Source organism: Prionailurus viverrinus, chromosome A3 (assembly GCF_022837055.1).
Source record: "Prionailurus viverrinus isolate Anna chromosome A3, UM_Priviv_1.0, whole genome shotgun sequence".
Classification (NCBI taxonomy): domain Eukaryota; kingdom Metazoa; phylum Chordata; class Mammalia; order Carnivora; family Felidae; genus Prionailurus; species Prionailurus viverrinus.
In genome coordinates, this window is record NC_062563.1 from 13,533,479 (window position 1) to 13,548,685 (window position 15,207).

General features: G+C 55.4%; 1 protein-coding gene across 2 annotated transcripts in view; it reads left to right on the plus strand.

The window, feature by feature from the left end:
- Positions 1 to 15,207, plus strand: part of SULF2 (sulfatase 2) — a 120,765-nt gene that overhangs the window by 17,432 nt on the left and 88,126 nt on the right. For both annotated transcript variants that reach the window (XM_047851754.1, XM_047851755.1), the window contains exon 2: positions 10,476 to 10,751. In XM_047851754.1, the coding sequence (XP_047707710.1) occupies positions 10,577 to 10,751 (175 nt within the window). In that variant the 5' untranslated portion in view covers positions 10,476 to 10,576. The remainder of the gene's footprint in view (positions 1 to 10,475; positions 10,752 to 15,207) is intronic.

Genomic DNA, 15,207 nt, shown 5'->3' on the forward strand with positions numbered 1-15,207 from the left:
TCATTCGTTCATTCCCTCATTTTTTCACTCATTAACTCATTTGTTCACTCATTCACTAGTTCATTCACTCGTTTGTTCTCTCATTGATTCATTCACTCATTCATTCACTCAGTCGTTCACTCATTCATTTGTTTGTTCATTCACTCATTCATTGATTTGTTCATTTCACTCATTCATTCACTCGGTCGTTCACTCATTCATTCATTCCCTCGTTCATTCATTCACTTATTCACTCATTCATTCACTCATTCATTGATTTGTTCGTTTCATTCGGTCATTCACTCATTCACTCATTCATTCACTCATTCATTCACTCATTCATTCACTTATTCATTCACTCGTTCATTCACTTATTCATTCACTCGTTCATTCACTCTTTCATTCATTCATTCGTTCATCAGTATCCAGAATCTCACATCTAGCCCCCTCACTGCCCCTGTCCTGGTCCAAGCAGGGTCCAGGGCAGCTGTCTCACTGGCCTTCCTGTGTTTACCCTCATTCCCTGCAGTCTGTTCTGTTAAAGCCTGCCCTATTAAAACCTACATCCAATCTCAGTACTCCCAGGCTGGAACCTTCCAGGTCCTCCTCTCCCAATGAGCCTTCCCCTCACTCAACTCCGCCCCAGCCATATTTGCCCACTTTACCTTCCTTAGACCCCCAGGTACACACCTCCCCCAGGACATCTGTACCTGTTCTTCCCTATGCCTGGAACACCGTTCCCCTAAGATGTCTGCAAGGCACATTCCTTCACCTCCTACAGGACTCTGCTCTGTTGACTCCCCTCTCTAAAGATGCAACCTTCCTGCCACCCCCACCGTCACTTCTGACCTCCCTCTCCTGCCTCCGCTCCTGAGGACTCATCGCCTCATGCCTGTGATCTCTTTTGGTGCCTGATTCATGCAAGATCGTTCATTTCTGGATCACCGGCATGTAGAACAGGGCCTGTGCGTAGTAGGTGCTCAGTAAATATTTGTTGGCTAACTGGAAGAATGGGCACCCGGGGCGGGGGGTGGGGGCAGGGGCTGGGGCTGTGGATTTAGAAAAGAGACAGCCCTACCCCTGTGGAGCTTCCGGTGGAAAAACAACCCCCACAAATAAAGACCGGAACAGAGAGCCCATCAAGAATCACGTGTTGTGATGAGTGTTCCGAGGAAACAAACCTTGGATGCGCCTGCTTCCAGGAGGGAGGCCAGGGAAGGCCCTCTCCCCACCTGTCAGACTCCACCCATCCCAGACTCCAGGGCCGTGCCCAGGGAACAGTCTATTTTGCTTGGCAGGTGAGGAAACGAAGACCGGATCAGGACCAGAGTTCCTGACTCCCACACCCACGTTCCTTCTCTTTGCCACACCGCCTTGTTCTTATCAGTTGACAAAGAAGGATGAGGGCGGTTTGCCGACGCTAAGACCGAGTTGGGCTCAGGCCCCGGCCAAGGGCCAGCAAGCCACGTTGTCAGGTTTCTAAACAGGCAGAAGGCGGCTGGGAGGCCACCTGAGTCAGCGCTCCGCCTCCGGCTTGTTCTACCATGCGGGCTCCTTCGGTCGCAAGTGACAGAGAAGGCAACTTGGAGTGACCCAAGAAACAAAGAGAATTTGATTCAGGTCCCTGAGGAGTCAACGTGTGAGAAAGCTGACCTAAGAAGAAAGAAAGAAAACAGCTGAAACCAGCCAAAGGAGAAAAAGGAATCTATTGGCGCCTGAAACCAAGAACCCAGAGGAAAATCTTCCTCCTTCGGGCTTAGCTGGATCCGGGTCTCAAATGTTCTCAAAACGCAACTATGTTCCCTTGCTCTGCTCGGTTTCCATCTCTTGGCTTCATTCCAGCCTCTGCGTGAGGCACGATGGTGTCAGTCTTCCTTACTCTCGTGGTGGAATGACATAGAACCAGTTAGCCTGTTGGAAAGAGGCCACATCTCTTCCTAGTGAGGCCAGAGCGCCTGGATTACTCTAATGGGCCAACCACCGAGGCAGAGGGATTGGAGGCTCTGATGGGCGCAGGTCTGGATCACACGGTCCGCTCTGCAGCTGGGGTCTGATTCGAACCTTATTGATGGACCGAGGATCCCCAAATGAAAACTGCTGCTGTTACAGAGAGGAAGTTGGCCCGGGGTGCCCGGGTGGCTCAGTTGGTCAGGCATCCCACTCTTGATTTCGGCTCGGGGCGTGATCTCGCAGTTCGTGAGTTCGAACCCCAAGATGGGCTCTGGGCTGACAGCTAAGAGCCTGCTTGGGGTTCTCTCTCTTTCCCTCTCTCTCTGCCCCTCCTCTGCTTGTTCGTCTGCTCTCTCTCTCTCTTTCTCTCTCAAAAAGAAATAAACCAACATTCAAAAAAAAAGTTGGCCCAAACCCAACAAAAAAATGCTAGCTCACACATATCCGGGACTTACTGTATGCAGTTCTGTTCTCCGGGCTTCATTGGCATGAGGCCATTTTGTCCTCACAACTCTGTTAAGTGCTGTCATTGACCCCACTTGACATTTGAAGACACTGAGGCCCCAAGAGGTTAAGTCACTTGCCCAACTAGTCCAGAGTGCAGCCAAGATTTGAACCCCAGCAGTCTGGCTCCAGACCCTACCTCCACCCCTTCTGTATCCATTTCCTGCCACATTTTGGCACGTATCTATCTGCGTGGCTTTCTCTACTCTGTCAGCTCCGTGAGATGTGTGTCTGCTTTTGATCTCTGATCATGAAACAAGACTTGCACATAGATGCTCAGATATTTGGGCACGTGAATGACGTGGCCTCTCCAACGCCCACTCAGGTTACATGCAAAACCTCGTGATGTTCCGGGCTTTCCAAGACCTTGAATACATTGTTTCGAAACTGTCTTTGCGCTCTAACTCCACTCCAAGGCCCTGTCCTAAGAGTTCACCGTGGTTTGCCATTCCTTCTAGCCCTGCTTTCTGACACTTCTCACTTTTAGCTGGAGGTTTTCAACTGCGGCTTTGGATGTGTTGACTCCTTAGAAGGTCAGCTCCTCGAGGACAGGGACTTTTTTTTCCCCCCACTGCTTTATCCACCGTGCCAGGAACTGTGCCTGGCACATAGTAGGCCTTTGAGGATTTCTTGTTGAATGAATAGTTATGCCGGCAATGGAGTTTTAAACCCTTTTCTTTCTGCCCTGATTTGCTTTCTAGAGCCTGAGCCCTTGTCTTGAAACCTGATCCTTCCCTCCTCCCTTGGAAAGACTTCTCTAGTCCTACATCCTGTCCTGTGCGTGCCTCCGGCTAGAATTCCAAGGACAGGCACCGAGAGCCACCAGATGCCCTGGCCCGAGGGGTAGGGAACACACAACCCGGGCCCATAGGTTACAGGAGCTCCTGTCGTTTCTTGGACAGCCCAGAGAGAAGGCTGGGAAAAACCCGCGGCCCAGAAGAAGAGCTACCAGGGGAGTGTCAGGTTTAACAGATGTACTTGTGTCGTCCCCTGTCTAGACAACTTCTGGTCTTGTGAAGTTCGGGACCACACATTTACATTCCCTCCCACTCTGCCTGCCGTTTGCTCAGGCCATTTGCCCTGCCTGATGCACCCCGTCCTCCACCCTCTAATTCAGAAAAACCCTGGGGACTCTTCCGAGCTTCCTTCCCCTTAGGCTTCCTAAACTTGACTCTGTAAGACCTCCTCCAGGCAGCCCTCCGACTGCCCCCTCCCCAGGCCAGCAAGGGTTTTTTCCCTTCCTGTTTGCGCAACGCGCTTAACCTCAGTTTCTTGCCTCATTCCTGGGTTTCCAAGGGAGCCTAGGAGGCCAGAGAGGGCTGGGGGGCCAGGATGTCGGGGTGCGGAGCTCAGCCGTGAGGCCTGCTTGCTTTATCCATCCAGGGCCCCGCAGGAAACAGATTGTGGCCTCCAACAAAGGCGTGAGCAGAATATAAGCAAATGAGTAATACAGAGCCCTGGGACTGGGGACGGTGGGGAGTGTTTGCTGGAACCCGGAGAGGGCCACCCGCCACGGCGGCCCCCAGCAGCGATAGAGGGAAGTGGTCAGTTCCCAGCAGCTGGGCGGGCCACCCCCTGGCAGTGTCCCCCCTTGTCCAAACCCCACCGGGAGCCAGAGAGCACGAATGAACCCCCCAGGGTGGGGCCTGTGAGAAGCACCCCATAAGTTGTATTCTCCGTCACTGTTCCTTGAGGGCGTTTACTATGTTGGGCCTGGTGCTTCCTGTTGCAAAGGACAGTCCCGACTCACATTAACTGAAGCAACGAAAGTGTGTGAGCTTGAGCCTGTAACTGGCCATAAGGTGCAACTTGGTTCAGCCCGGTGTCACCGGCGTCCCCTCTGAGCCTCCGCTGGCTGGCAGGGCTGGCTTGCTGTCAGCGCCCGGCCCCCCACCTACCTTCTCCCATTGGCCAGGCCTGGGTCACATGTCTGTCTCTGGGCCAGTCACTGGAACTAGAGAGACGGACCGTGCTGGTTGGTTCCACGTGGGTCACATGTTCGGCTCTACATTCAGATGGCACCTAGCTCGGTAAGGGGGTGGCCGTGACCCCCCAACCAGAGCTGGAGTACTGTCCAGGAGGGAGAAAATTCTTGGCCGAGTCAGTAAATACCTTGAGTGTTTGCTGTGTGCCAGGCTCTGTTTTAGGAGTTGGGGATACAGACGTGAATAAGGCTGACAAAAATCCATGCCCCTCAGGGAGCTCACATTCTAGTGGTGGGGGGGGGGGGGGAGAAAAGGACCATCAAGAAAGAAATGAATAAAACACCAAAGTTTGTCAGAGGTGGGAAGTGCCAGCGGGAAGGGAAGAGATTTATTTCTGACCTACAAAGAAAATGTAAGCAAAAACCAGAAGGAGGTGAGGAAAGGGCCTTGAAGATATCTGGATGATGTCTCCAACCAGAGGAAACAGCAAGTGCAAAGGCCCTGGGGTAGGGACATGCCTGGCATGTGCAAGAAACAGTACAGAGGGGCGTGTGGCTGAAGGCCGGGTGGACAAGGGGGAGACTGGGAGATGAGGTCAGAGAGGGGATGGACAGACTGTAGGGGCTCATTGGCCTTTTGGGTAGCTTGGGGTTTTATTCTGCATGAGATGGGAGCCCTTGAAGGCTTTTCAGTAGAGGGAGATGTCCTGTTTTGTTTTAACGGGATCCTCTGGGTACTTGATAGAAGGAGGAGAGGATAGAAACAGGGAGACCAGTGGGAGGCTGTTATAATCCAGGCAGGATTGTCCTGCCATCTGACACTGTGCCTCGCACACAGTAGGGCCCTAAATCCGTATTTGTAAGGTAAATGAGGGGAGACCTAGGGGTCGGGCTGTCTGGACCACGTGGCCCCAGCACACAGGGCGTCGCTCCACACCCCGCAGTCCCCTTTCGCCCCTTCTCCCGGTTCTTCCATCCGGTCAGTGCCTTGTTCTGCCTCTGGCCACCTCCTCCTCTCCCACCCCCACGGCTGCCCGGTCATTCCCAGGCTGCTCTCGGCTACTCTCGTTGAATTTGGGGATCCGCACAGGAAGAGTACCATGTGGGTCTTTCTGGACAGGGCCTGGGTGAGATCCAGGGGGCCTCCCCGAAGCTATGGTGCATGGGGCCGGGGGGGGGGTCATCGGTCCCCCCCGGGGACTTGTTCCTCTCTGCAGATTAACAGATAAATCTAGAAGCAGGAGTGATGTTGCTGAACACTGGGACGGGACGTTAGTCGTTTCTGGAGCTGCCTTTCTGGGCTGGGAAGCCTTTGCCAAGGTCGGCGAGAAGACAGGACGAAGAGAAGGAGCCAGATGGACGTTGCGGCGAGCTGGTGGGTGTGAGAGGAAGTCTCCGAGGGACAGACAGAACGTCAGTCCGCTGGTGCTATACGGATTCCTGTTCAGCCACGTTGAATTCTTTACCAAGAAGGAAAAAAAATGGAGGCAGGTTCCCTTGTGTCATTTTTAATTGATTTCTTCAGCATCCAGAGAGAGGCTGGCACAAAGCCAGGGGAAGTCAGCGCTGGGGGAATTCATCGAAAATCGACCTTCTGATGAAATAATTAGCTCCTGTTACTCTCAAGTCTCTGGGTGCAGATCTTTGCCTCCCATCCAGAGGGGGAGCATCCTGGCCGGCGGGTTGTAGTTGCCTGGGAACAGGGCGGGGGGGGGGGGGGGGAGGGCATGAGAGAGCCAACCTGGGTGCCAGGAACAGAGTCCAGCTGACCCGCGTCTCCCAGCTCCGCCCACCCTCCGACCCGGGGCTCCCCATCCGGGCTGCAGCTCCCAGCTCCATACCTCCCTCCACGGCACAGGCCCAGAGCCCAAAAGACCCTCGGAGGACACCTGGCCACCGCCTGCTGCGTTTTGCAAGTGAGGAACTGAGGCTGGGAGACTCCCGAACTGGCCCAGCAGTCTGCTTCCAGGAGATTCTGGTTGAGCAGCCCGGCCAAGCCAGGCTGCGTTTGAGCCCGTGTCTGCCGCTGCTTTGACCACGTGACCATGGAAAAGTACTTTTAACTCTCGGTGCCTCACCTTCCTCATCCATCAAACGGGTATAATATCGATGGGCGGAGATGCGGAGGAAACGTAGAACGTGTCGCAGGGGCTGGAGCATCGCAGGCTCTCAGCAAGCATTTGCTGTTGTTGTTTCTGATAGGTGACACCTGTGGGGCCTCCCTTGGAAATTCGCTCGCTGTCATCTTAGGGCCTGATGTCTGTCTGAAGGAACAGGAGTGTGCGTTTCACAGACAAAGCCGTGGGGCTGGTTGGCACATCGGTTAAGTGCAAAGCATCCTGGTGTATTTCCAGGGGCAGGTGGGACACAGGCTGATAAACAACATGATTTGGGCACCACCCCACGATTTGGGGTAACTCAGGGACCGATGAGATGACGGAGCGTGGCTTTTTTTCAATCCTCTCCCAGCCTCACGCTTCCCCCCACCCCCAGCAGAACGTCTGGCACGGTGCTGATGCCCTTTGACCCCTTCCAACACCTGCTGGTCTCCCTTAAAAAAGAGAGTGTGTGCAGGGGCGGGGAGAGCAGACAGGCCCAGGGCTCGGCTCAGAGCCTTAGGAAGGAACTAGAAGCCATGAGGCTGCGTTAAGCGTCTGCTTTCTTTCGTTTTGTGTGAGTTAGTTTGATGGAAAAAGGCTGCCGGTTTTCCGTTGACCCTGGGATAGACAGTCTGCTTTTTCAAAAACATGTATTCGTGTTTTTATTTTTAAATGAGGCCATTTCACAGGGGAAGGGTTGTGCAGATGTAGCAGGAACGAGGGCTCTGGCACTGGAACAGAGGAGGTTGGGAAATGTGCAGGGGGGCGGGAGAGCGCTGAGCCGGCAGGGGAGCAGGGGTGAGGCCGTCTCTGCCGTTTTCTCTCTGGGGAACCTTAGGATGGTGATTAAGCTCAGTTCTCAACTGTAACGTGGGGGCAGCACTAGGGGTTGTTGGGAGCAGGGGAGGTTCTGCAGGCGGAATGTGCCCGTCACAGCCCAGCCACGGCCACAGCGATCATCGTCCGGCGAAGGTGTACTTTGTGTGACGTGTTCTGGTTAATTCCGTGCGCCAGGCTGCAGGCTCAGCACCCTGTATTAACCCGTTTCGTCCTTCACACCCATTTTATAGATGAGGAAGCCGAGGCCCAGAGGTGCTATCTGCCCGGGGTCCCTCAGCAAGTGGCTCCAGCATCCGTGTCGTAACCATCCCGCCGTGTGGCACACGGCAGGTACTCAATACACAGTTGATACGGTGGCTCCGGCTGTCGAGAGGTCTCGAGACGGGAGCCGATTCTTGCCCTCGGGTCCTGTGAAAGTCCCGGTTCCCAGGTCAGCTCCCCTGAGAACGTGATCCACATCTCCCCGATCTGCACAGATGGCCTGTCGGAGGCCCCTGGGGCGGGGAGGGGGGAGCACCCCGTGGAACCTGCTCCTGCTCTCAGCCTGCCCTGGGCAGTGACCATCGAAGGCACCACTTCCAGAGGCAGTTTGGGTTAAGAGAGCAAACAAGGAATCTTGCAACACCCGGAAGGAGCCAGCAAGGGAGGGGAGCCGCGCTACCCACAGCCTGCAGGGGCGAGAGGAGGGAGAGGCGCCCCCAGGACTGGAGGCGAGTGGAACAGTGGCCAGACTAGAGAGACAGAGGCCCTGGGACACCGCTGGTGCCAGGGAGGGGGCAGAGGGGAATAAGGAGCCTGATTTCCTACCTCCCCCTGCCCGGCAGCCTCCCAGCAGAGGCGAGAACCAGCAGGAAGCAGGAGACGAGGCAGGTGCAGTCTGCAGAGGTCAGAGTGGCTTCCTGGGGCCTAGAGCAGGGTGGAAAAGATCAAAGGGAGGGAGCAGCCCACCCTGGGACCCTTCCTGGGGGACGGGGTGGGGGGGTCGGCGATGCTTCTGAGCCTCCAGACCGGGGTTACCGCATGGCCCTGCCAAGCCCCACATCCCTCCCTCTGCAGAACTCAGAAGACCTTGACAAGATTTCCTTTCCTTTAGCCATCTGAATATTTATTTGGCACCTACTATGTACCAGGCTTAGCCTAGGTGCTGGGGACCGAGCTGTGCATAACACAGGCCTCTTTGCTACCCTCGTGGAGCTGACCCTTTAGTGGGGAGAACTGGGCAAATAAGATAATTGCAGGTCACAGTAGGGACTATGAGAATAAAACAGGTTATAAAACACAGAGGGTGTCTCAGGTGGGGGCACCACGTTAGATAAAGGCAATCAGGACAGGCCTTTCTGAGGAGGTGATGTTTGTGCCGAGACTTAGCAGAGGAGAGTGAGCCCAGCATAGAAAATCTGGGAGAGGGCTCTTCCAGGCTTGAGGAAGAGTAAGTGCAAAGGCCCTGGGGCAGGAGCAAGCTTGCGTTGTCCAAGCAACAGAAAGAAGCCGGTGGGGCTGGGGAGCGATTGGCAGGACTAAGGAGAGGTAGGCTGGGGCTGGATCACTTGGATCCCCTGTGGGCCCTGGCATGGAGTGTGCCTTGTATTCCTTGAGCAGAGAAGCTGAGGGACAGTCCGAGCAGGTGAGGGACAGAACTGGGACGAAGGTGAATGCCCTGCACCGGCACCACGTGGAGTGAGTGTCCCCTCTGTGTTGCGCCCTGAGCCCCTTGCTGGTCTCGGCCTGGGCCAGGCCTGCGGAGGGATAAGACGGGCTTTCCATCCTAGGAAGATCCTGCTGGCCGTCCTGGAGAGAATGGAGGGTGGGGGCGCCGTGAGGGAAAGTGGGGGGGCCTCTTCGAGGGGCGTTGTAGCGACACATCCCCTTCTGCGGACCGGAGCCCTCGATGAGTTCCCCGAGCTGTGACTTGGGGCCGGAGGTGGCGGGGGAGGGGAGGCTGGCAAACAGTCCTTCAAGGTCATGCAGCCCACCTCCAGTGAGCTTGGCTTCCTCCTGACAGGTCTGCTCGCTCTCTCGCTCTCGCTCTCTCTCGTTTTAAATAAATGAGACCAGAAGTCTATATGTGGAAGGACTTGAAGGCTCATTTCCTCAAGAAGTAGATGGGGCGCCTGGGTGGCGCAGTCGGTTAAGCGTCCGACTTCAGCCAGGTCACGATCTCGCGGTCCGTGAGTTCGAGCCCCGCGTCGGGCTCTGGGCTGATGGCTCAGAGCCTGGAGCCTGTTTCCGGTTCTGTGTCTCCCTCTCTCTCTGCCCCTCCCCCGTTCATGCTCTGTCTCTCTCTGTCCCAAAAATAAATAAAAAACGTTGGAAAAAAAAAAAAAAAAGAAGGAGCGAGCCGAGATTCGCCGTCCCGCCTTCTCTCCCCCCAGTTCGCCGGGGAGCCCGTCCGACCCGGGGTTCGGGGGTGACCGAGGTCGCAGCCAACTGACGGCTGTTCCCCCACGGCTTTTTAGCCCTCAACATCCTCCTCTGTCGTGTTTATTCTGCCACTTAAAGCCAGTGCGAATGAGTTGCCCAGCTGTGGGGTCTGTCTGCGGGGGGCCTTCACACCCACCCCCACTGGCTGGGGCTCCCGTAACGCCCTCGTGTCCCCATTCTATCCGTGGGAAAACCAAGGTTCCTTGCTGGCCGGGCGGGGAGGCGGGGACACCCGGAGGGTGAGCGACGCACGGAGTTGTTCAGTGCCACACCGGCACATCCCTCCCTGGGCCACACGCCGCCCAAGAGCTGGGGTTCCATCCGGCTCACCTCTCCCCACCTCGACCCCCCGGTGCCGGCGGAGAGGGGACGTCCAGAAATATCAGCTCCCCCAGACTGGGCTCCTTCCTTTCCTTTCTCTGGGGCTGATCTGTCTGTCGAGCGGGTCGGATGGTTCGGGGGCCGGCTGGTCATCCGACCTTGGACGTGGGCCGCCACCAGCACATTCGGAGGATCGCTGGTCCAGGGAGGGGGGGAGGGGTCTGTCTGCAGAAGCGGTCAGAGAAGGCTCTCCAGCCACTCTGTGGCCCGAGCGGATTGCGAATCCTCTGCCTGTAACTTTCTCCGAGTTAGGTTTTCTCGGCTGTGGCCACCCCTGATCAGAGACGCCCTCGCGGTCCGTGCCAGAAATCATTATGCAAGCCCAGCCGTCAGGCGGCCTTTACGTAAAGACTGACCTGATTCTTCTCCTACTCTAGATCCGTGAGTAGAGCGGGAAGAAGGGAGAAGAAGCAAATCCACAAGACGCGACTTCAGGCCCCTGCGTCCCGCCAGAGGCGACGGGCCAGCGAGGCGGAAGATGGCATCCCCCGGCCTCCTGCTTTGCCTGCTCTCCGCCGCCGTCTTCTCTCTCCTGGGCGGAAGCTCGGCCTTCCTGTCACACCACCGCCTCAAAGGCAGGTTCCAGAGGGACCGCAGGAACATCCGCCCCAACATCATCCTGGTGCTGACGGACGACCAGGACGTGGAGCTCGGTAAGCAGCTGGCCAGCGGGCACCACCTACCCAGGGTCCCTGTCCTGGGTCTGAGGCTCCTGACGCAGGTCGGCTGTGTAGACCTGTGGAGCTCACTTCTAGTGGATTAAGACCAAGTCACGGGGTGGGGGGGGGGGGGGGGGTTGACCCACACGTGTGCATTTGCAGCTTGGGCCTCAGGGTTAGGGGTCTCCAACTTACCCCTAAGGCAGCTGGATTTCTCCAAAAGTCTTAAGGAGAAGAGATGTATAGACCAGTTCGTGATTTTCCCCCAGCTGCTATTGAGAACCTGCTGTGTGCCAGGCAGTCTCGCAGGGCCTGGCACTTCAGTGATGGGTAAGACAGGCACATTGCGTCCACTCTCGTGGAGCGAGGGGCACGGATAATCACCGCCGCAAGACCGCACGTAAAGTGATCTCGAGAAGGGAGAAATGCGCAGGGGAGGGGAATGAGAGCGCCGTGCCGGATGGGGCGGCGGGAGCTGCTGCGGATCGGTAATTAATCCTGGAGGGGCTCCCGGAGGGGGTGATGTTTGAGCTGACACTGACACGAAGAAGGAGCCAGCCGGAGTGTGTGTGTGTGTGTGTGTGTACGTGTGTGTGCCCACACGTGCACACGTGGGCCCTGCCCCTCTAATCTTAACCCGAGCTTTGGGTGGGCTCGGCGTCCCTTGGTGGCATCCAGGGCCAGGGAGGGTGGACGCTATTCCTAGTGACCCGACCCTGTTCGCAAAGATGGTGCCTCCGGAGCATGAGCTTGGCCGACTCTGGTCGGGACTCCCTCCCCTGGCAGTGCTTTGGCTCCAGGTAAAGCGGGTGAGGACAGGGACCCTCGCCGGGGTTTAGTTCACTTGTACCGACGGCCAGGTGTGACCAGGGCCCCTTGAGCTCACAACCTCAGCGCCTTTATCCCCCACACGAGCACCCCCGGCCTCTCCTTGCCCCACTGCGTAAACCCTCCTGTCTGGTCCACCGGAGCAGCGGGCGATGCGTTTGCACGAGGCCTTTCTCGCCCACCACGTGTTTCCTTGCACGAGGAGAAGCCTCACAAGTGAGGCCACCAAGAGTGAGCCATCCACAGTTCAGCCTAGCTGGACCTTCTGCTCTCCTGGGGGACGGGGTGGGGGGGGAACTCCACCTATATTTCCAGCTCACCTCTGGGGGGCTTTCCCAGGGTGAACCTTCTTTCTCCCTAGCTTGTGTCTTCTCCACCCGCCCCCCTCCCCCGAATTCACTGATTTGGGGGGTTCCGTTTCTCCACCAGTAAACCCTATACAGAACTGCCCTAGAGAAATACAATGCGAGCCACGAATGCAAATGACAAATGATTTTAAAGTTTTCTAGTGGCTCCACTTTTTTTGAAGTTTTAAAAACAGGTGGAATTAATCACACCTTTTGTTTAACCTCGTCTGTCCGAATGATAATCATCTCAACGTGTAGTCAATACAGAAAGTCGTCAATGAGATCGTTTACAGTTTTTATGTTGTCTCTGAAATCTGGCGTGTACTTCTCGGCAAGAGTGCGTCTCATTTAGGACTAGCCGCCTTTCGGGCGCTCGGTAGCCACCTGTGGCTTGTGGCTACCGTATTGGACAGCACACATCCTTGTGCATTTTGCTTCTGTAATTTCCCTTTGAACCATCAGCGCTGTGTATCGTGACGATCTGGGACAAGACTTTTAAGCAAGGGAGCCAGCATGTGCAAAGGCCCTGAGGCAGGAGCGAGGAGCCAGATGGGGCTGGAGCTTGGGGCAGGGGGATGGAATCGGAGACCGGAGAGAGAGGCTGGAGCCATATCTCGGAGGCTGTCACGGGTTGCGGTCAAGAGTGCCAGTGGTTGGCCAGGTGAGGGGTGGGCTTTTAGCCTCTATCCACTGGCAAAGGACGTTGGAGTGTTACTGGCGGCAACAAATTTAAAGCCTCTGCAACCAAACCTAAGAATGTGGTGAAGTCTCAAGCGTGACTGGATCCATTATTAAAAGCACACACGAGTCTTTTTAACTGCTAAGAAGCGGTGATTTATTTATTTTTTTTTCAACGTTTATTTATTTTTGGGACAGAGAGAGACAGAGCATGAACGGGGGAGGGGCAGAGAGAGAGGGAGACACAGAATCGGAAACAGGCTCCAGGGTCTGAGCCGTCAGCCCAGAGCCCGACGCGGGGCTCGAACTCACGGACCGCGAGATCGTGACCTGGCTGAAGTCGGACGCTTAACCGACTGCGCCACCCAGGCGCCCCAGAAGTGGTGATTTATATCCATCCAAGCTGCTCCTTATAATGATTTGTATTAATGATTTTACAAGTATAGATTTTTTCTCAGGGAGGTTATCAAGGGCAAAAAGAACTTGCAGCCAGGAAGCAATCAAAGCCCAGAACTTTTATTGACAATTTCACACGTATAATCCCTATCTCTCCAGCAGCATTTAGCTGGAAACGTGTTGGATAACCATGGGGAGTCCATAGGTCACGGCCATAAGGACGCAAGTTGTGTTTCTGGGGGAATTTTGCAGACAGCACCTGGATCTCAGAGCACAATGCTCTTGCTTCATGGGGCCCCTCGACAGTAGTCATGCCCGGGAGTACAAGACTCCGGGAACGTTCACTCATGCATTCAGCAGATAATTTATTAAGCATCCACTCTGTGCAGCGCACCGTGCTGGGAGCTAGAGGGGAAGGGGCATTCCAGGTCAAGAGAACAGCAGAGGCAAAGACACTATGTTAGTTAGCAATGAACTTGGCGGGTTCGGACAGATGGAGAGAGCCTGTGGGCTGGAGGGAGCCGGGCTAGAAGTGGAAAGAGAGGAGGCCAGGAGTCGACTGAGAACAGGTCATGAGGGGCCTTGTGGCCATGACGAGGGTTTAGAGTTTTCTTCTCAGTGAAATGGATATGCATTAGGGGGCCTTTAGCAGGGGGCCGTGAGCGGACTTAGATTCCAGCAGGATCCCGCTGGCTGTTACGTTGAAACTGGCTTGCCGAGAGCAAAAGCAGAGACAGGTAGCCCCAGTCGGAGGCATGAACGAATTGGGCAGGTGATGACGGGAGCGTGGACCAGGGTGGGAGCAGTGGCACCAATGAGGCACCAGTGGATGGTTGAATGTGGGGGCTACGGAAAAGAGGAAGATCAAGGGCACCTCCTAGATTTGGGGCCTGAACCAAGGTGAGCGATTGAACAGCCACTTTTAGGAGCAACACGTTTTTGCCGTAGCAGTGTGATCCAGCTAAGCTATGTGTCACCAAGTGATTATAAGTTTACATCTGTGACTCCTGAATGAAACCAAGAGGATATGCAAATATAAAAAAAAGGACCAGGGCTGCCTGGGTGACTCTTGATCTCAGCTCAGGTCTTGATCTCAGAGTCGTGAGTTCAAGACTCACGTTGAGCTCTGCACTGGGCGTGAAGCCTATTTAAAAAAAAAGAAAAAAAGGATCTATGATAAGGACACAGGAAGGAGGAGAGCAGGGGTTACAGAGGGAGCGATTAGGGCACAGGGAAATGGAGTTACTTATCCAAGGTCACAGCCACGCTGCCAGAGCATGGCCAAACAAGATCTAAGCCCAGAGCCCCTGGTCTTAACCACTGCTCTACTTAACCAGTCTCCTGGAATGGCTGTTGAGTGGCTTCTAGATTGTTAGCGTGTGTGTTAGTTGGTTTTCACTGTCACAAATATCATTGCTGGGAATGTCTTTCTATATGCATCTTTGCACACGCAAGCAAGCGTTTCTGAAAGATAAATTCCAGGAAGTGGATTCGGGGCATTTAGAGCTGACGTCTGTCAGCTCCCACCCAGCAGCACCACCCTGCAGAGATCGGTGCAAACCTTCCCTCCACGTTCGAGCCCCCACCCCTCCCACAGCAGAACCGGCTTCTGAAGGAGGCTGTGCGGCTCTCAGGAGGTGAGGGATGGGAAGGTGGGGAGGGGGGGGAGAGGGATGGTGGGCTTTTTATAAACCACTAGACAGACCCAGATCAATAATGCATGTTCCCAAAAAGGCCAGCACATTATCTCACAGTCTACTACAACTGGCACACAGAGGGTGGTCCTAAAAAATTTATCATCTGCTATTTTCTGCTCATCCGTGCGGCAGTTCTGACGGTTCTCAGGGCTGAAGACTTCTCGACTGAGCTAATTCCAGGCTTCCTTCCAGTCCCGGGTGGAGAACAGCCGTCCATCCTAATTAGGGTCTGGTTGAGAGAACCGTTACGGGACCCAGACAGAAGAGGGGCTCGCCCTGTGTCCTGATTGCGAGGTTGGGGCAGGGGGAGGGGAGGCTGTACGTTCATTTTCTCTTTTCTCACGTGCATGTGACACCCTTCCCCGAGCTGTCACTCAGAAGTGCCGGCTGCCCAGGGGAACTGGTTCCCGGGCACAGTGGTCAGTAAGTAGCCTCAGTTCTCAATCCACTTTCAAAGTGGGTAAAACCCCTGTGTTTGGGTGGTCCTTGGAGACCGGCGGGGTC